General features: G+C 35.2%; 1 protein-coding gene and 1 non-coding gene across 6 annotated transcripts in view; one reads left to right on the top strand and one right to left on the bottom strand.

The window, feature by feature from the left end:
• The window catches only part of Tor1aip1 (torsin 1A interacting protein 1), a 32,743-nt gene extending 12,461 nt beyond the window's left edge, over positions 1–20,282 (top strand). For 4 of the 5 annotated variants that reach the window (XM_074047338.1, XM_074047336.1, XM_020164333.2 and 1 more), the window contains 7 exons: positions 1,783–1,824; positions 2,369–2,455; positions 4,962–5,018; positions 7,588–7,629; positions 8,156–8,224; positions 12,147–12,203; positions 17,736–20,282. In XM_074047338.1, the coding sequence (XP_073903439.1) occupies positions 1,783–1,824; positions 2,369–2,455; positions 4,962–5,018; positions 7,588–7,629; positions 8,156–8,224; positions 12,147–12,203; positions 17,736–18,526 (1,145 nt within the window). In that variant the 3' untranslated portion in view covers positions 18,527–20,282. The remainder of the gene's footprint in view (positions 1–1,782; positions 1,825–2,368; positions 2,456–4,961; positions 5,019–7,587; positions 7,630–8,155; positions 8,225–12,146; positions 12,204–17,735) is intronic. The other variant, XM_074047337.1, reaches the window with a different exon arrangement.
• Trnav-aac (transfer RNA valine (anticodon AAC)) lies at positions 16,931–17,007 on the bottom strand. Its single transcript has one exon. It is a non-coding gene; the product is annotated as a tRNA-Val (tRNA).
• Positions 20,283–20,661: the final 379 nt, after the last annotated feature.

The raw sequence follows: 20,661 nt of genomic DNA, 5'->3' as shown, positions 1-20,661 counted from the left end.
TCCTGAAACTCGAGATCCTCCTGCCTCATCTTCCCAAGTGCTGGGATTACAGATTTTCACTACCATGCTCAGAACTTTCCATTTTTGTCCTTCAAAAAAGAGAAAATGAAGGGAGCCTAAATTAAAATAGCATATACTATACTTGATTCTGGCTTTTGAAGAGAATCTTGATGTTATCTGCAAGTTTCTCAGGGTTAGGTTTTTTTTCCTAGCAAATGTATTTCAGATGCTGATTTGTACTTGCCACTATCAAAGAGGAGTATTTTCGGTGGAAATCAGACTTTGAGTAGTATGTTAATCTAACTAAATTGCCATAGAAAAAAATTTTCAAATTCACTGTATAGTGTGGTGGCAGTTGTTTTCCACAATCCTGTTTTCCCTTGTCAACTTCAAATGAGCAATAGACCAACTCTCCAAAATAAAGTTTATTTGGGAATCCCAAGGGATTGCAATCCAGGATACCTATGTTTTATGGCAGACCATAGGTAATGCCCAAGGAGGTTAGGGCAAAGGGAATCTTTTTTTTTTTTTTTTTTTGGTGGGACTAGGGTTTGAACTCAGGCTTCAGGCTTTCAAAGTAGGTGCTCTACTGCTTAAACTGCACTTCTCGCCCTTTTTTGCTCTGGCTATTTTGGAGATGGGGTTTCAACAAAGTATTTGCCCAGGCTGGCCTCAGATCCTCAGTCCTCCCGATTTCAATCTCCCAATAGCTAGGATTACAGATGTGAGCCACCGCCGCCCAGCTAAGGGGAATCTTTTTAAAGAAAAAGTAGTCCACATGAGTTATTTTGAAATAAGCATCATTGGCTACAGGAATTACTACAGGAGTTGTTGACTACCAGCTGTTACTAAGGAGAGATGTATATAGAAGTGACTAATTTGGGGGTCTTGAATATGGATCAGTGATAGAGGGTGTGGATACCATCCACAAGGCCCTAGGTTCAATCCCCAGCACCACAAGAAAAGGAAAAAAGAAATGACTAATCTGGAAGTTTTGTGGTTTAGAGACTCATTGTAATTGTTTTTAGCATAAGTGCACATGAATGAGGACCCTTGTTTTATGGCCTTTGGCTGCATTTTGTTTAGGTTTGACATAAATGACTCCATTTTGGTATTGACAACTTTCACACCCTTTTAGAAAGCAAATAGAGGTTAAAACCCATAGGGAAAAAAAAGTTTTGTTGGCATATGAATTATGCTACTTTTCTATAATGATCATTCAATGTTTTAGCCTAGTCATGCAATGCCTGCATTTGGGTATATTTCCCTTTCTTTAAAAAAAAAGTTTCAGAGTAGCCCATGAAAAAATACTGAGATTAAAGTTTGGTATATTTTGCTTATTTTCTGTATTCAAGTTCCCTGTTGCTCTGAGAAACAGTGATGTGCATGAAAAGAGAACTTTTTTTTTAACTTTTCTTCCTCTCTGACACATCAGTGCTTTAAAGACCAGATTTGTCAGTTCATCTGATATGGTAGGCTTTTCAAGAAATAGGAGAATGAAAATATATAAACCTGTAGGGACTAGAATATTTGTTAATGTAGAACTCAATGTTCTCTGCATATACAAGTTGTACTTTAGAGTAGGAGCAGACCTATGACTAGAAGAAAAACAAACACTTTTTTATTCTAATTTATATCAGATTTATTTCTGAAATATCCAGAAGGAAATAATAGATTCATATGATTTAACAGAAAAAATATTTATTTCATGCATCTTTGCTCTTATTTATTCCTAAACTTTAACTTTTGATGTTAATGTACGTGTATGCTTTTTTTTTCTAGAAACTGCCAGTGTCCAACAGAAGGTCAATTTCTCTGAAGAAGGTATCTGCTTTTTAAATATCATGTAATATATTCTATTTTTCTTTACATTAGAAGTAATTTCAGATATGTAGTTTTTTATTAGAATTTTTTATAATAAAAATATATGGGGGGGATTCATAGTGACAGTTCTGATTAGGCTTATATTGTACATTGGTGCAACATTATCCCCATCCACACTGACAAACACACATACGTTACACAGTAACTATGTCAGTTCCCTCCCATAAAGTAAAAGTTTTCCACTTTTTGATGTTCATCTGTTTGTTTCTCACTCTATTTTAAGGCCTCAGAATATGTCTTTTACATGTTACCCTGAAATATGTTTAGGAAATAATTATGTCTCAGAGAACACCAAATAAATGACTTCAATTCTAGCACATCAGAACTTGGTGGTTCAAAATAGTAAGCATAATAAATAAATGGCAACTCTATATATGATCATTTAAAAGCCTTTGTTTTGATACTGAGTTGTTCATTTGTTTAATCCAGATCGTTTGAGCATTTGAATAAAGACTGTACTAGAATATTATTTATGTTCTTTTAGGAGAAACTGAAGACGATGATCAAGACAGTTCTTACAGTGATGTCACTACTGTTAAGGTCAGATCCAGGGACTCTGTTGAGTCTAGAGGTAACATTGCTTTCTATACATATGACTCTTCTCATAGGAGGACCTATCTTTTTAGTTGAAGTATATAGATATTCTGTGAATTTTCTTTTCTAAAAAAAGACTGAAAGTTTTTATTCAAAAATTTTTAAGTTATATACTTTTAATATTTATTAAAATGACTGATTCTATGTACTTATTTGATAGTAATATAATGGCATCTAATACCTAAATAAATAATTTCCAGCCAGCTTAAATATTTACTTATGGAAATTAGGGTGTTTTTATGTTCAAAAGAATAGTTATGGGACTGGAGGAGTGGCTCAAATGGTAGAGCTCTTACCTTAAAAGTGGAAGGCCTGGTGTTGAGACCTTAGTACTGTCAAAAAAAAAAGAAGAAGAGTTATTTGTTATTTTTGAATTTTATAAAGATACTGGTGAATTGGCATTGCGAATCACCACACTGTCAGGAGTGTTAGGGTTTTTTGTAAGTTTTTGTATTCTTAGATAATTACTTTTCTCTTTTGATTGTTCAAATTCACACCAAGTTAGTATAACAGTCTTTAATTATGCATGTGAATTTAAGTTTATTCAATGAAAGAGTCAACTTAATAGAGAAAAATACTGGCTAATTTGAGGCTTAAGAGGATCCTAGATGAACTTGTAAACTAATAAGTCCCACAGAAAACTAATTCTCTACTTTTCCCTCACCATCTTATTAAAATTTTATTTCCCAACTTGCTCATTTTTTTTCCTCCATTCTCTTCTTCTTTTTCTTTTCTTTTCTTTTTTTTTTTTTTTTTTTGTGGTGGTGAGTGGTTTTTTGAGACAGGGTCTGAACATGTAGCTCAGTCTGGTCTCGAACTTGTGATCTTCCCGCCTTATCCACCCAGGTGCTAGGATTACAGAAATGTACCACCATACCCAGCTTCCATTCTTTCATTATAGAGAAATCCTAAAAAGAGATATGCAACACTCAGAATAGTACCTAAAAACATGGCCTCTGGAGCCAGGATCCCTCTATTTCCTTCCTCCACTTACCAGGTACATGTCCTCAGATAATTTCATAACTTCTGTATGTTCCTCAGTCTCGTCATCTGGGTTGCTGTGAGGATTAAATTAATTCATGTATGCAGAGCACTTAGAAAGTACCTGGTACATAGTGAACATTCAAATTAAGTGTTATTAATAATTTTCATATGTTTTCAAAATATAAAGCTCTAACAATTAAGAGACTAAGTCATTCATATAGCCAGTAGTTCACTACCATTGCTACCAGCATGTAACCATTTGGAACCACATAAACCCCAGGTCTTACGATTCCTTAAGAATTCTAGTAATTCTTGTGACCTTAATGAAGCCAACATACCCATATGAAGAAGAAAACGCTAGCTAAAGGACCAAGTATTGAGGCATATTAAGAAAAATTCTGATCTTCCAGGGTTGTTTTCTGGGACAGTCATCAGCAAAGGGGTGAAGTACAAGAATATCCATTGGTGTAGGAAGAAAATACTGGACTTCCACTAGAAAGAAAATACTAGAATTTGCTGGAAGCGTGCTTACATAGTAGAGCACTTACTAGCCAAGTTCAAGGCCCTGAGTTCAAACCCCAGTACTCCCCCCCCACCAAAAAAAAAAACCCTAAAATGTCATATATTTTTATTTCATCCATTTAAAAATGACTATTCTTGTTATATAATATATACAACACATATATATTGTTTCAGTAGTACATGTTGCAATCTTAGAAAAATATTACAGGAATTGATTTTCAAAAATTTTTTTAGTACAAGTAATAACTATCAAAAATTATCCATTACACTTTTACATGTTAAATGCTTCTGTTTCCAAAATAGCAATCTGACCACTTTTAAACAAATTTCTATATGAAAAAATGTTTCTAAGAAAAGTAGACAGAGATACCTAATACCCACTTGCAAGAAAATTTTAAGGTAAAAGGGATTTTTAAAAGATTCATTGTTGTAAACTTTTAAGTTTTTTCTCAACTGAAAGGTTTCATTATCTCTTCACGCTGTGTTTCATATCTTACAATTTTTTTTCCTTAAATGATGGTTAGGAGGAAAAAAGAAAAAATAAATTAGCTAGCTAATTCTTTAGATACAATGTGACTCTAGAAAACTATTTTTTTCATTCATTTTTTTTTTTCTTTTTTGGGTTGGGGGTAGCACTGAGGTTAGAACTCAAGGCTTTACACTTGCTATGCAGGCACTCTTACTGCTTGAGCCCCTCAGCCAACCCTTTTTTGTTACGGTTTTTCCAAGATAGGGTCTCATGAACTATTTGCCTGGGGCTGGCTTCAAAGCAGGATCTTCCTGAGTAGCTAAGATATAAGCATGAGGCACTGGTGCTTGGCTATAAACTTTAAAATATTTACCCGTCTCGAGTTCCCTATCGTTTTATTTATTTTTGCTCTTTTGATTAAATGCTCAGTTTTTTCTTGTAAAATGGTACTTAACTATTAAAAAAGATGACTTACAGTTTACTTTGTTTTTTTTTTTTTTTTTTTTAGATCAAGTCACCAGACTATCTGGTCAATATCCAGAATCACTTTGGAGGTTTACACAAAGTAAGTGAAGTCATCTTTATAAATCTACCTGTGGGTGTGGTCAATGCTGTTCTTCTTTTTGAAGATCTTCTTTTATAATTTAATATAAATGAGAAAGAGGTATAGTGAATACTAAAACAAACTCCACCAAATATCTTTCTACCTCTTGATTTTTTTTTCCTCTATACACAAACCTGCATTTGAATTTTAAAAAAAACCACTATTGCTTTCTGTGATGTGTTGAATGTCTTTGCTTGCAATATAAATGTGTTGATTGTTATTAATCTAATTGATACATCGTTTGAGTCTTACAACATTGAAATTTTTCATGATCTAATGTTGAGAAAATAGGACACAAAAATATTGGAAAGTAATGTACTAAAATGCCAATAACAATGATTTGTTCAAGATGACAGAATCATTAGTGACTTTTGCTTTTGGCTTTATTTCTTTTTGGTAGTGCTGGGGTTGAACCTGGGACCTTGAGTATGCTAGGCAAGTGCTCTAGCACTGAGCTAGACTCCCAAACCAACATTTTTCTTTCACTTTATTTTCTTCAGTTTGCAGATTATCTGAGGTGAATATGTTTTTTAGATTAAGTAAAATAACATTTTTTCTTTCTCCATTTTTAAATCAAGTTCAAGAATTTGAGTTACTTAATTTGTCAATCTGAAAATATCCTTATATGTAAAATATACAAGAACTTTTTTTTTCTTTTCATATCCTTTTCAAAAATAAGAGACTAGGGCTGGAAATTGCATCCAGAATTTGGGAGGCTGAGTCAGGAGTATCTTGTGTTTGAAGCTAGCTAGGGCTATATAACATGACCCTGTCTCAAAAATTAAATTTAGGACTGTCAAAATGATTCAAGTGGTAGAGTACCTGCCTAGCAACCACAAGGCCCTGAATTTAACCCCTTGTACTGCCAAAAGAAATTTTTTTAATTAAAATAAAAATAAGAAAACGCTTTTAAAGAAAACTGCCTTGGAAACCTATCATATAATTATCGTGTTTGTAGAATTTAATTTTATATACTTCTTTTTTTGGCAAAACTTGGGGTTGAACTCAGGGCCTCACACTTTCTAGGCAAGCCTTCTTATATTTTTTAACTTTAGTATTTAGTAGGTTCTAGGCAAGTGACTATAGACTAAGATGTGAATAAACTACTGAAACGTTAAGAAAAACCATTAGTTAAAAATTACCCCTTTGTCTTAACGTTTACCCTGTTTTATTGTAAATCGTTGACCCTTGGAAGCTTTTAAATATATCTGTCTATGCAATGAATTATCATTCACATATGAAAAATGAGTTAGCTCTTTGTATACTGATGAATAGGTGGTCAAAATAGATTTCATCGAATCTAAGATACTATTGTTTTTATGTATCATTGAGAAAATCCATCCATTTGAACTATGGCACACTACTGATTATAAGATACAGCCTTAAATCAAAGGTATTTTTTTAAAACTACTGATTATTTGATGAAAGAATATATTTTTTAAAAACTGTGTTCAGTTTGATTTTTTTGTGTTGGGGGGGTAACTGGGGTTTGAACTTAGAGCCTCATGGCTTGTTAGGCAGGCGTTCTTCCACTTGAACCACTTTGCCAGTCCTTTGTGTCCAGTTTTTTTATTTTCAAGTTTTTGTTATAGACTGAAAACAAATCAATAAGAATGTTCATCTCTCTGTCTTAGGTACCATGTTTTTCCTACACTTAATGTTTTGCATGTAATAGATATTTAACAGATATTCATGAATTTTTCAGCTATGCATTCCTTCAGTACACACTTTTCTATGACTAGCATTTATTCCATTTGTGTTCAGATAAAAGTAAAGTTCAAAATAAATTTACAATGATATTTGCATGTATCATCAGTGGATAGTTATGAGTAACTTAATACTTCAGGGAAGATTTGAAATTTGCCTTTTTATAATTATGTGTAATACCATTTTAATTATATTATTTTACAGTTATCCTTAAATATCACTTCAGAACTTGAACTTGAAGTAATACCTTCTATTTTGTAGCACTTTGCAATGTCCACAAATTTGCATATGTAATACATAGTATTCTGTGTGGTACAGTGCATGGTTTTCATCTATCTGGATTTTTATCTCAGTACTACTGCTTTTAAATATGTAGGAAAATTATCAATTTCAGTTTCCCCATATTTATAAACTAGGATAATATCATCTAATAGGTGTAAATATTGAATACACTTAGGCTGTTTTTGGTTTTGTTTGTTTGTTTCTGTTCTGTTTTTTGTTTTGTCCTTTGTTTTTGCTGTGCTGGGGATAAACTCAAGTCCTCACACATGTTAAGCAAGCATTCTAGCACTGAGCCACATCACTAGCCCATAGCTGTTATTCTGATGGTACTGATCGTAAAGCTGACTTGTTATTGTCCAATTTCTGAATATTTTGAACTATAGAAAAGGGGAAAAACATGTATATTGTATATGATTGGGACTGGTGAGAGAAAACTTTTATTTTATTTATAGTGCCCATGGTAAACAAGTAAAATGTCATGCAGCATCTTTTTATTTCATTTCTAAATACTCTGTGACCTTAACCCTTTTTCCTATTTTAGGTCAAGACTTCACAGCTCATGATAAGCAACCGTCAGTGCTGGGTAAGTAGTTGATAGTCTTTCTTTGTCAGTCAGTTCTGACTCTGCCTTATTCTACCAACAAAAGGTTCTAGTTTGATTTGTAAGTCATTTCACCTTTGCTCTTTTAACCCATCACACATTGGTATACTATATGCAATAATTACTCAGTGATTCGTAAGTATATTCAGGGCTATCTTACCATATGTTATTTGCCAACATGCATAAATGGTTAACTTTTCTTCTTAAATAGTACTGAAATCCAATGAAGTGTTTTTCAACTTAGTCAGTCTCACAGACCAGAACAAAGGAATTAGACATAGTTTTGTCTATGAGATGACATAGAATTTGCTTGCTGCCTGTTTTGGGAAAGGTTCATCTTCACTGATGTAATCTTGTGAAATTATCTTTTACTTTGGAAATTATTACTTTCATTGTTTTCTTCCTTCCTTTCTTTTTTCTTTCTGATAGATTTATCATATAACACTGAATAGGTGTACAGGCTTTCAGAGTATGTGAAATGATATTTTTATATATGCATTTGCTTCAGGCTCGGCATATCAAAAACCCCCTCAGGAATGGGTTGAACAAACCATAAGAATGAGGACTAAGATGCCAAGTAAGTAGATAAATCACTGTTATTTGCTGTGTTTTCCTTATTTATCTGCCACAACAAAATATTTAGTTCTTAAGGTAAACATTCGTGTTGTTTATGATTTCATGAATAAGGACAGCTATGACTGCTACTTTAGTAATTTCATTTGCTTGGACTGACATCAGATGGACTGGGTATAGAGTGGAGCTAGTGGTATAAAAAAACTAGCGGAATATAGATCTAGGCTTGACGAGCTGTCATTTCTAGGGGCAGTTCAGTCTGTCTATGATAATGAAATTAACCCTTTTGACAATTCTTGTTGTGTGTAGTAGACTTTGTTTAATCTAACTGAAGTGCAACTTTCCATACCCATTATTTTAATAAAGGCTGAAATTCACAAATTGTATTATCATGTTCAGTTTTAGTATGGATTAAATGTCATAGAATTTAAGAAGTACTCATAAATTAATGTGATGAAATGGTTATACTTTACACTTACTGCCTATCATAATTTCTGTAGAAATGTGTCCACATTAGGTCTGGAGATGTAGCTCAGTGGTACTTGCCTAGCATGTGTGAAGTGCTATGATGTCCACATTAGGTCTGGAGATGTAGCTCAGTGGTACTTGCCTAGCATGTGTGAAGTGCTATGATTAATCCTCAAGACTGCAAAAAGAAAAAGAAAATCAGGCCAGGCACATTCCGAACAAAATCCTAACACTCGGTAGGCTGGAACAGGAGGATCAAGGGTTCAAAGCCAGCTTGTGCTTCCTAGCAAGACTCTGTAACAAAATAAAAAAAAGAAACATGTCCACATTAAACTTTGACACTATATATACATTTTTACATATATATAAAAATCCACAAATGTTCTCTGCCTTCAGTGACCTTTATCCTTTTCCTTTCCTTTCCTTTCCTTTTCCCTTTTCCTTTTTCCCTTTTCCCTTCCTCCCTTCCTGCCTCTCTCTATATAGATAGATAGATAGATATAGATATAGATAGATAGATAGATAGACATCTATATATATATAGGGATTTAAATTCTCAGGGCCTTGCATTTGTTACACTGGCACTCTACCATTTGAGCCATGCCCCAACCCTCATGGCCTCTGTTCTTGACTTTCATGGAGTGATTGTTGCTAATGTGGAAAAGGATAAACTATCTTTTTAAAAGATTTCTTTCATGTGCCTTCAGTGCCACCACTACAGGAGTGGGAGGGGTGTTGAGGCAAGAGGCAGGAGGATTGTGATTTCAAGGCCAGGACTGTAGGTGTGGCTCCATAGGCAGAGTGCCTGCTTTGCAAGTGCAAAGCCCTGACTTCAAAACCCAGTACCATCACATAAAAAGAAAAAAGGGTGTTATATTGATATTGCCAGGTGCTGGTGGCTCACACCTGTAATACTAGCTATCCGGATGCAGAAATCAGGAGGATTGCAGTTTAAAGCCAGCCCAGGCAAACAGTTCGTGAGACCCTATCTTGAAAATACCTAACACACAAAAAAGAGCTGGTGGAGTGGCTCAAGATATAGGCCCTGAGTTCAAACCCTGATACCACAAAAAAAAAAAAAAAAAAGACTCAAGGCCAACCTGTGCTACATAGAAAGACAAGAAGGAGGGGCTTGGTGGTTCCCAGCTACTTGGAAGGCAGAGAATGGGAGTATTATGGTTTGAGGCCAGCCCAGGTAAAAAGTTAGCAAGACCCCATCCCAGCCAATAAGCTGGGTATGGTGGTGCCTACCTGTCATCTCAGCAATTTGAGAGGCATAAATAGGAGGATCTCAGTCCAGACTAGCCTGGACTAAACTGTGAGATCCTATTTGAAAAAATAAGTACAGCAAAAAGGGCTGGAGACATGGCTCAAGTGGTAGAGCACTTGCAAGTGTGAGGCCAAATTCAAACCCAACTACTGCCAAAAAAAAAAAAAAAAAAGCAACAAAAGCATTTTCAGAATTTTTGTTACTGTCTCTAATAACTTTAGTAAGAGAGATAATTTAGCTTTCCACAGTGTATTGCCTCAACTATATATATTTATATAAATTATATCCATCTGCTAAGTATGTATTTATACTGTATAACTTATATAAATATTATATATACATAATATTTACTTATTCATCAAACATTATCATAAAATAGCACTTCATTTGACCTTTGTTGCCATGTAATAAGGTATTTAAGATAAACACTATCCGATGGGCTTGGGGTTTTTTTTTTAAATTGTATGGTTGGATTTTGTTTGTTTTTTCAATAATACAGTTGTAACTTTGATGGCCTAACTTTGTATCTTCTAAATAATGGGGTTTCTTAAGCAAAATTAGTAATTAAAAGGCAATATACTTCTTTTTCTTTATGTTAACACATTTTTAAATTAGGATATATTCATTGTACAGGGGGATTCATTGTGATAATTCCAAATAGGCTTATATTGTGCATTAGTAGATAACCCCCACCGTCTCTCCTCTTTGACCCCTCTCCACCCCACTTAAAGCAATTGCAAGAGGTTTCTTTGTTCTATTTCATATAAGTATACAAAACCCATCAACCATATACCCTCACCTTAATCTCCTTTATTCAGCCTCACACTGCACCTATTTTATAGTTCTGTCTTTCATTATTAATATTTAAGTCGATGTTCAAAGGGGTTTCTCAATGTATCCCTGCTGTGAGTATACTTTACTTTGGTCCGTTAAACCCCTTCCATTGCTCTCCCTTACCCCTTTACCTCCCACCCCCCATTTTTTAAGTTTTCAATATATATATCCCTATATCCTCTACTTTCACAGGTATTATGTTTCACACTATTGTTGATGCTCCATCATTCCTTTCCCTCCTTCCCTGAGTTCCATAAAGTAGTTCCACTTTTACAGTTATGTTTTATATATGAGCGTGTATATGATCATGTTTGTTTTTGTGTATGTGTTTATCTTTTGGATCTATCTTCCACATATGAGAGAAAACATGTGGCCTTTGTAAAAAATAGTATACTTCTTAGAGGTAGTCTTGTCTTGTTGTTTTGTTTGTTTGTTTGTTTTTTGTCATATGACCAAAAATGAGGCTATTTCTTTATCTTGTAGTGCTAATTTTATTCTTTGAGTTTATTTAGTCCACTGTTGTTCAAAGCAAACTGTTGATAAACAACTGGAAGATCACTTTGTATATACAAAAGTTATAAAACTCCAGGCAATGGATAGATGACAATATGGTAAATGTAGGTCATACACATGAGATAATTCAGCCTCTCCCATCGCCTGAGCTCTGGCGCTTCCCTCCTTTTCTTTTCTCTTAAATGTTAAAGCCTACTGCCTTGCTAAAAAAGATGGAGGGGCTTATTATTTAACCATGAACCTGAAACACAATTACTGATCTATTACCAGAAATAATGAAAAATGTTAATGTGATTTTTAAAATATTACTAATTGAAAGAGTCAGAAGCCCCAGAGGAGATATTTAAATCTATGTGAGGTAGAAAATCATGAGGATTAAGATTGATTTTCTTATGGAAAGACCTTATCCAGATAGTTTAGTAATCTGTAGTCCACATTTTGTCCTTTTCTCCCTCTTTATAGCATCTTCACTAGGCAAGAGTTCAACATATGGCCATTTTTCAATTGTTTCCTTTTACTGTAGTATGCTTATTTTCTTTATCCTCTTAACTTGTCCCAGAGTTTTACCAGTTTCATTAAATAAGCTTCAAGTCTTCCTCTGGAGACTAAGAATTAAATGTGTGCTTTGCACTAGATCACTGTGTGCTGTGTGTAACTATAAAAGAAATGATCTTGTGTCTTGAGCTTTCAGTGTAATGGGCACTCTGTACTCTGCCTTTTCATCTGACTCAGCTTATTTCTACCCTTTCTCTTGGTGCAATTTATGTCTTCATCTATCAGAAACAAGTGCCCAAATTACGAAACGTAAGTTTATAGTCTTTTTTAATTACTCCTATTTTAGATGACAGCATTCAAAGATCAGAGCTTGGAAACCAATCTCCATCAACTTCCAGTCAACGTAAGTTTATCTGTTCAGCAAGCCTCAAATTGTTCTAAAATATCTGTTGACTGCAATATGGGTTAATGCTATTTGAAGAATCACATTATAAGTACTTTAGAGGGAAAAGTATATATTTAATGTAATGAAATTCTCTATAGCCAAACTATATGAAACATCTAGTTTCTCTTTCACTTTATTGTCCTTAAGACCAAAAATAAAAGTAAGTAAAGCTAATACCATTAACTGAGTAAACCACTGGAATCAGAAGAAGCATAGCGCATAGCTTGGCGTAAGGGGATGGCTGTGGGTTTTGGAGTCCATAGACCTGTATTTGAACTAGATTGGAGCACTTACCAATAGCCTTGGGGCAAGTTTCTTTTATTCTCTAGCCCTGTTTATTTATTTATTTATTTATTTTATTGTTTTATTATTCATATGTGCATACAATGCTTGGGTCATTTCTCCCCCCTGCCCCCACCCCTTCCTTTACTACCCACTCCACCCCCTCCCTCTCCTCTCCACCCCCTTGATACCCGGCAGAAACTGTTTTGCCCTTATTTCTAATTTTGTTGAAGAGAGAGTATAGGCAATAATAGGAAGGAACAAGGGGTTTTGCTAGTGGAGATAAGGATAGCTATACAGGGAGTTGACTCACATTAATTTCCTGCGCATGTGTGTTACCTTCTAGGTTAATTCTTTTTGCTCTAACCTTTTCTCTAGTTCCTGGTCCCCTTCTCCTATTGGCCTCAGTTGCTTTTAAGGTATCTGCTTTAGTTTCTCTGCATTGAGGGCAACAAATGCTAGCTAATTTTTTAGGTGTCTTACCTATCCTCACCCCTCCCTTGTGTGCTCTCGCTTTTATCATGTGCTCAAAGTTCAATCCCCTTGTTGTGTTTGCCCTTGATCTAATGTCTGCATATGAGGGGGAACATATGATTTTTGGTCTTTTGGGCCAGGCTAACCTCACTCAGAATGATGTTCTCCAATTCCATCCATTTTCCAGCGAATGATAACATTTCATTCTTCATGGCTGCATAAAATTCCATTGTGTATAGATACCACATTTTCTTCATCCATTCGTCAGTAGTGGGGATCTTGACTGTTTCCATAACTTGGCTATTGTGAATAGTGCCGCAATAAACATGGGTGTGCAGGTGCCTCTGGAGTAACCTGTGTCACAGTCTTTTGGGTATATCCCCAAGAGTGGTATTGCTGGATCAAATGGTAGACCAATGTTTAGCTTTTTAAGTAGCCTCCAAATTTTTTTCCAGAGTGGTTGTACTAGTTTACATTCCCACCAACAGTGTAAGAGGGTTCCTTTTTCCCTGCATTCTTGCCAACACCTGTTGTTGGTGGTGTTGCTAGTGATGGCTATTCTAACGGGTGATATGAAATCTTAATGTGGTTTTAATTTGCATTTCCTTTATTGCTAGAGATGGTGAGCATTTTTTCATGTGTTTTTTGGCCATTTGAATTTCTTCTTTTGAGAAAGTTCTGTTTAGTTCACTTGCCCATTTCTTTATTGGTTCATTAGTTTTAGGATAATTTAGTTTTTTAAGTTCCCTATATATTCTGGTTATCAGTCCTTTGTCTGATGTGTAGCTGGCAAATATTTTCTCCCACTCTGTGGGTGTTCTCTTCAGTTTAGAGACCACTCCTTTTGATGAACAGAAGCTTTTTAGTTTTATGAGATCCCATTTATCTATGCTATCTCTTAGTTGCTGTGCTGCTGGGGTTTCGTTGAGAAAGTACTTGCCTATACCTACTAACTCCAGAGTATTTCCTACTCTTTCCTGTATCAACTTTAGAGTTTGTGGTCTGATATTAAGATCCTTGATCCATTTTGAGTTAATAATTGATATAGGGTGATATACATGGATCTAGTTTCAGTGTTTTGCAGACTGCTAACCAGTTTTCCCAGCAGTTTTTGTTGAAGAGGCTGCTTTTTCTCCATCATATATTTTTAGCGCCTTTGCCAAAGACAAGTTGGTTCTAGTTTTGTGGCTTTATATATGCGTCCTCTATTCTGTTCCACTGGTCTTCATGTCTGTTTTTGTGCCAGTACCATGCTGTTTTTATCATTATTGGTTTGTAATATAGTTTGAAGTCAGGTATCGTGATACCTCCAGCATTGTTCCTTTTACTGAGTATTGCCTTGGCTATTCGTGGCCTCTTGTGTTTCCATACAAATTTCACGGTAAATTTTTCAATCTCTTTAATGAATGTCATTGGAATTTTGATGGGAATTGCATTAAACATGTAGATTAATTTTGGGAGTATAGACATTTTTACTATGTTGATTCTACCAATCCATGAGCATGGGAGATCTCTCCACTTTCTATAGTCTTCCTCAATCTCTTTCTTCAGAAGTTTATAGTTTTCCTTGTAGAAGTAGTTCACATCTTTTGTTAGGTTTACACCTAGGTATTTGATTTTTTTTTTTTTGAGGCTATTGTAAATGGAATTGTTTTCATATATTCTTTTTCAGTTTGTTCATTATTAGTGTATAGAAATGCTAATGGTTTTTCTGTTTTAAAATTGTACATATTTATGGAACACATGTGGTGTTTTAATGCATGTATATATTCTGCAATATTTCTGTCAAGTTAAACATACCTATCTCCTCAAGTATTTATCATTTTTTATGTTGAAAACATTTAAAATCCTTTCTTCCAGCTTTTGGAAATATATGGTAAAATATACAGTACATTATCTACCAGCACCCTACTGTGCCGAACCACACCAGAACTACCTACTCATATTGATTAACCTATTCTCATACCCTTTCATTCCTACTATCCCCAGCTTCTGGGAACCTTCATTCTGTTCTCAACACTGATGAGATATATGCGTAAGATCATATGATGCTTATCTTTCTGTGCCTGGCTTATTTCACTTGCATAATGATCTCTGTTCCATCTATGTTGTTGAAAATGACAGTATTTCATTCTCTTTTGTGACTGACTGATATTCCATTGTATATGTGTAACACATTTTCTTTATCCATTCTCAGCTAAAGAACGTTTGAGTGGTTTCCATTTCTTGGCTATTGTGAATGGCGTTGCATTGAACATGGGAGTGCAGATGTCTTCCACACATGGATTTCATTTCTTTTAGAATATACCCATTAATGAAATTGGTACACATCTAGTCATATGGCAATTCTGTTTTTAATTTTTTTTTTCAGTACTGGGGCTTGAAATCAGGACCTTTACCTTGAGCCATTCTACCATCCCTATTTTTGTGAAGGGTTTTTCAAGATAGAGTCTCATGAAATTATATGCCTGGGCTGGCTGCGATCCTCCTGATCTCTGCCTCATGAGTACCAAGGATTACAGGCATGAGCCACTAGCGCCCGCAGGAGCTCTTATTTTTATTATGGGTTAACCCTATCTGTATTTACCTAGAAATTAAAGTTGAGCAATTGCTAAAATATTTATAAATTCAAGATAATGTAGTAAAACGAACAACAGATTGCTTTGCATTTTTTTCTAATCTCCTTAAGGCCTGTCTTAGTAACATTTAGTGAAATTTTCACATTTGCTGCAATCAGTCTGTTAACAATATATCATTTTGGTTGAAGTATCTGTAGGAATACTGCATATATGAAGAATTTTAGTAAGTTTTTTTCAGGTAGGTATAGGTATTCTTTTTTGATACTCTCCAAAATTCAACAAGTAGTGGTTTCTTAAGGTGTTGTTTAGAAGTGATATTAATGACCTTTTTGTACTCTGTTACATTAAATTTATTAGTCTTTCTTATAGTTTGAGTGAAAATGTCATGCACTGGTCATTTGGAAAATATTGGCTCACAAAGAAATGCAGATTTTTGTCAAGTGTGGTGTCACATATTTATAATCCCAACATTGTAGAGGAAGAGGCAGGAGGATTATGAGATTAAGGCCATCCTGGCCTACAAAGCTAGACCCTGTTGTAAATATATATGTATACAATTTTCTAAATGTTGATACATTAGAAATATAGTATGAAAGATCACATTTGTTAATATCATTACCAATGTCAAGACGTACAAAAAGTTAAGTATTGAAAGCTGTCAACCTCATAGTGGCAGATTCAATATTCCCCAAAGTCCTAATTTTCACTTGAAATCCTGATTGTTATAATTGACAAGTATTGCCAGTTGCTTTCCTAAAAGAAACAAACTTACCAAGAAAATAGCTGGGACTGGAGGTATGGCTCAAGCCAGTATGCAAGAATGCATACTTAGCAAGCATGAAGCCTTGAGGTCAAATCACAGTACTACCCAAAAAAATAGCTGCCAGATAAACAGATGTGCTTAACCATAGTTTATACTTGTTCTTTCATGTAAAGATGATATTCAATAAAAAAACTGCACAAAGTTCTTTTCCTGAAGACAGTCATTGTACTGTGCTATGCAGCTGAAGCATTTTGTGTCCACTTCCCATTTCTTTACATAGAATATTGAGAAAATAGGTACTCAAAATGATTATCTTAGGGGGTGGGAAATTGTGGATCAGACCCAGGTCTAAGTGCTGTACCACTCAGCTGTACTCCCCAGCCCAAGGATTGAGATTTAACAAAATCATTTTAGCTGCTTCATGAAGGACAATTCTTAAATGGAACTGGCCTCCTTTTTAAAAACCTTGAATGCATGGCAATGAAAATACAAAAAGTATACTACACAGTTTCGTGCCACTGTCTTGGTTATTTTGGTTTTGATTTTTATGCTTGGACTTTTCTGTTTTTTGTTTTGTTTTTTTTTTTTGGCCATGCTGGGGTTTGAACTCAGGGCCTCATGCTTGTTAGGCAGGTGCTCTACCGTTTGAGCCACTCCACCAGCCTGTTACTTGTTTTTTGAGGTAAGGTCTGCTTTGTAGCCCAGGCTGTTCTCAATACCCAACTCTCTTGCCTCAGCCAAGTACTGGGAATATAGGAATGCTCCACTATGCTAGCTCAGTGCCATTGCCTTGTGATTCATGCTGAAGCATCAAAAGGTTTTCCCACCACTGCTTTTGCACTGTCTGTGCAAGTGTCAACATAGTGGTAGAAGTCAAAAGCATCTTACTGATAGAACCTCACTGACTACCCTACAATTGGATCTTGACATACCCCACAGACTGTACTTTGAGATCTGCTCTAAAAGGTTCCTAGTACATTTATTAGACTAAAGCAGTCAATTAATACATGAAAAGTATAAAAATATTATTTTTACTAAAGTGTCTTTGATTATCTATTTCCCAGCTATTAGCAGTGGTAATATTGTTGCTTTGATAAGTAGTATTATTTGTGACTTGTTTTTGGCATTTCTCGTGTTTAAATTCTTTTTCTTCAGGGACCTTTATTATTTTTTACATTGAAGAGATACATGCGTACTTATTCCCCTAACTTCAAGCCTATGGGTATGAAAATGTGATGATTTTATTTATTCGGAAAGAAAATTATAATCTCCCTTCTTTTAAAGTCTTTCCTGTTTTACCTCATGCTTATAGAGATTAATATTGATTTTAAAAGTCACTTACCCTTGAATCTTAGAATATGATATGTCTGTCGTTTCTTTTTTTGTGAGCAGAAGTGGCTGAACAACCCCACAATGAATCTTTTGTCAAGATGAAGTGGTGGTGGTGGTACCTCCTTTTTGCATTAACTATTTTTGCTGGGATATTTTGGTTCATTCATACTCCTGAGGTAGAAACCACTGCTGTTCAAGAATTCCAGAACCAGATGAGACAACTTATGAATAAGTACCAAGGTCAAGATGAGAAGCTGTGGAAAAGAAGTCTAACGTTTCTGGAAAAACATCTTAATAGCTCCCATCCTCGGCCCCAGCCTGCCATTTTGCTGCTCACTGCTGCCAGAGATGCGGAAGAAGCACTTAAGTGTCTGAGTGAACAAATTGCTGATGCCTATTCTTCCTTCCGTAGCGTCCGTGCCATCCGGATAGATGGGACAGGCAAAGCTGCTCAAGACAGTGATATTGTCAAACTAGAGGTAGACCAGGAGCTGAGCAGTGGCTTCAGAAATGGCCAGAATGCAGCTGTGGTACATCGCTTCGAGTCACTGCCTGCAGGCTCTGCTTTGATCTTCTACAAATATTGTGACCACGAAAATGCAGCCTTCAAAGATGTAGCCTTAGTCCTTACTGTCTTGTTGGAGGAGGAGACACTTGAAACCAGTCTAGGCCTAAAGGAAATTGAAGAAAAAGTGAGGGATTTCCTCAAAGTCAAATTCACCAACTCTAACACACCCAGCTCCTACAATCATATGGACCCAGACAAGTTGAATGGGCTCTGGAGCCGTATTTCTCATTTAGTCCTGCCTGTGCAGCCTGAAAATGCCCTGAAAAGGGGCATCTGCTTATAAAGGAGGAAAGAAGAGAAAATCATGTCTCAAATTCTGAGAATTTTTCACTTTCTAACCAGAACACACAGCATTTTTTTGAAAGAATTGGTTTCTTTTTAAAGGAAGTTCTTACATAAACATGAAACATCCAAATCATTTATCTAACCTAATTGTGACGAGAGAATCATTTCTCTGTTTCCATGAGAGCTAGGTTAAGGGTGTTTAGGAGAGAGTAACTTACATGCAATCCCCCAGAGGATCTATTTTGGCTCTGGGCTGAATCATTACTGCTGTGGTGTGACCAGTGAGAAGGATTAGGCTTCTTATGAATTGTCCCTGTTTTTTAAGTAGGTTTTTCATTTTGAGTTATTAGTAAGGCAGCTTTCTAATTGTAACCATAGATATTCCCATTGGATTTTCTTTTATACCATTCAGTATGAGTTCCTTAGTCAGCTTCTACTTACAGGAACAAAAGTTATGAAAGGTCATTGGGGCATACATTTAGATTTTTTCTTCCCTTTGTTTTGAGTGGTAGAGAGGAGGAAGAAAGGGAAGAGTGAGAAATTGTTGACTAGAGAAGGAAATGGGAGGAAAAAAAATAGTCTTTAGGATGAAATGTTACAGTAAGCCACTTGAGTGGTAGGTTAAACATCTGAACTGTTACTTTGGTGAATCCGGTTGGCATTTGTGTTTTTGTTTTCTTTTAAGATATTCTTGCTCAAGTGGTCGAGTGCTTGCTTAGCAAGTGTGAGGCCCTGAGTTCAATTCCCAATAAACCACCCCACAAAAAAATAAAATCTTGGTTCTCTCAAGGATTTTTAAAGCCTGTATATCATGAGGTCTCATATATTTCAGATATAATCTGAAGTTTTTGTATTAAAGAAATCCATATTCAGAAATTGGCAAACCATTTGTTAACCGGCTGTCCTGGACTATTGAGGAAGAATTTAATTTTCTGCTTGCCTACTTGTAACATTCTAAGTCTTTTCCTGACACTCCATAAGAAATATAAAGATTAACTATGCACATGATAAATTTTATTAAGAGTGCCTCAAGCCAAAAGGTAGTGAACCTTACCATATTTGAAGAATGTTAGCTTTATTTCTATACTCCTGTAGAGTTTTAGTTGAAAATTTGCATCTATACCTGAACTTGCTCATCAGTCAACTGTTTTGGTTTCTTAAAATGTTAAAATTCTAGGGATGGGACTGTAGCTCAGTGGTAGAGTACTTGCCTAGCATGTGCAAGGCCTGGGTTCAGTCCCTAGTGCTGAAAAGAAAAGGAAAAAACCTTAAAATTCTACCCATCTTGGGTTTTGTTGTTTTTGTTTTGTTTTAGTCTATAGTCATTTAAATGAAAATACTGTTTTAGAGTATGAGAACCACTTGTTCTTCATCATTTGCCCTGTGAGGTTCTCACGCCTAGTGGTAGAAAGTAGTATAATTTCTTTCCACTAGGATAGGAGTCTATCCTAGCCTATAGGAATATAGGAATCTTTCCAATATTCATAAATGTTTTCCTTTTATTGTAATGTGTTCTATCAAGTCAGATCATCCGATTCATTTTATAAGGGATTATAAAACAGGAATTTTTGAAAAGGCTTATTTTATACATATTATATGGAGAAAGAAATGTTTTTATTAAATGTTTCACTGACCTAAATAATTTTAAAGTAGTATGTTAGTTTTATCTTTCAGAACAAACAATTGTAGTTGATGTGTAAATGACTTTAAAAGCTATTTTAGTAATTTAAATAAACTTACTTTCTTGGTTTGTACTTTTTTATAAATTTTTAATTATATATAATCCTTTTTTAAATTCAAGTATCTCTCTATATTTGAACAATTTTAATGCCTTTGGCTAGGAGAAACACATGCCAAAGGACTGGAGTCATTTACAAGTACATTGGTTAGAAGTAGAACACTCATAACTATTTTATCCAGGAATTTTGAATTATCATCCAAGTGGAGTTACTTTAGGTATTCCTGACTTCTTAAAAGAATCTTTCATAGGGCTGAGGATGTAGCTCAGTGGTAGCGTGTTTGCCTAGCATCCACGAGGCTCTGGGTTCAATTCCAGTATGCAAAAAAAAAAAAACCTTGTGCCAGGCACAGTGGCTATAATCCTAGTTACTTTAGGAGGCAGAGATTGGGAGG

Source organism: Castor canadensis, chromosome 11 (genome assembly GCF_047511655.1).
Source record: "Castor canadensis chromosome 11, mCasCan1.hap1v2, whole genome shotgun sequence".
In the NCBI taxonomy this organism is placed as follows: domain Eukaryota; kingdom Metazoa; phylum Chordata; class Mammalia; order Rodentia; family Castoridae; genus Castor; species Castor canadensis.
The sequence above is the reverse complement of the archived record's forward strand: the minus strand, read 5'-3'. Positions and strand labels throughout refer to the sequence as shown.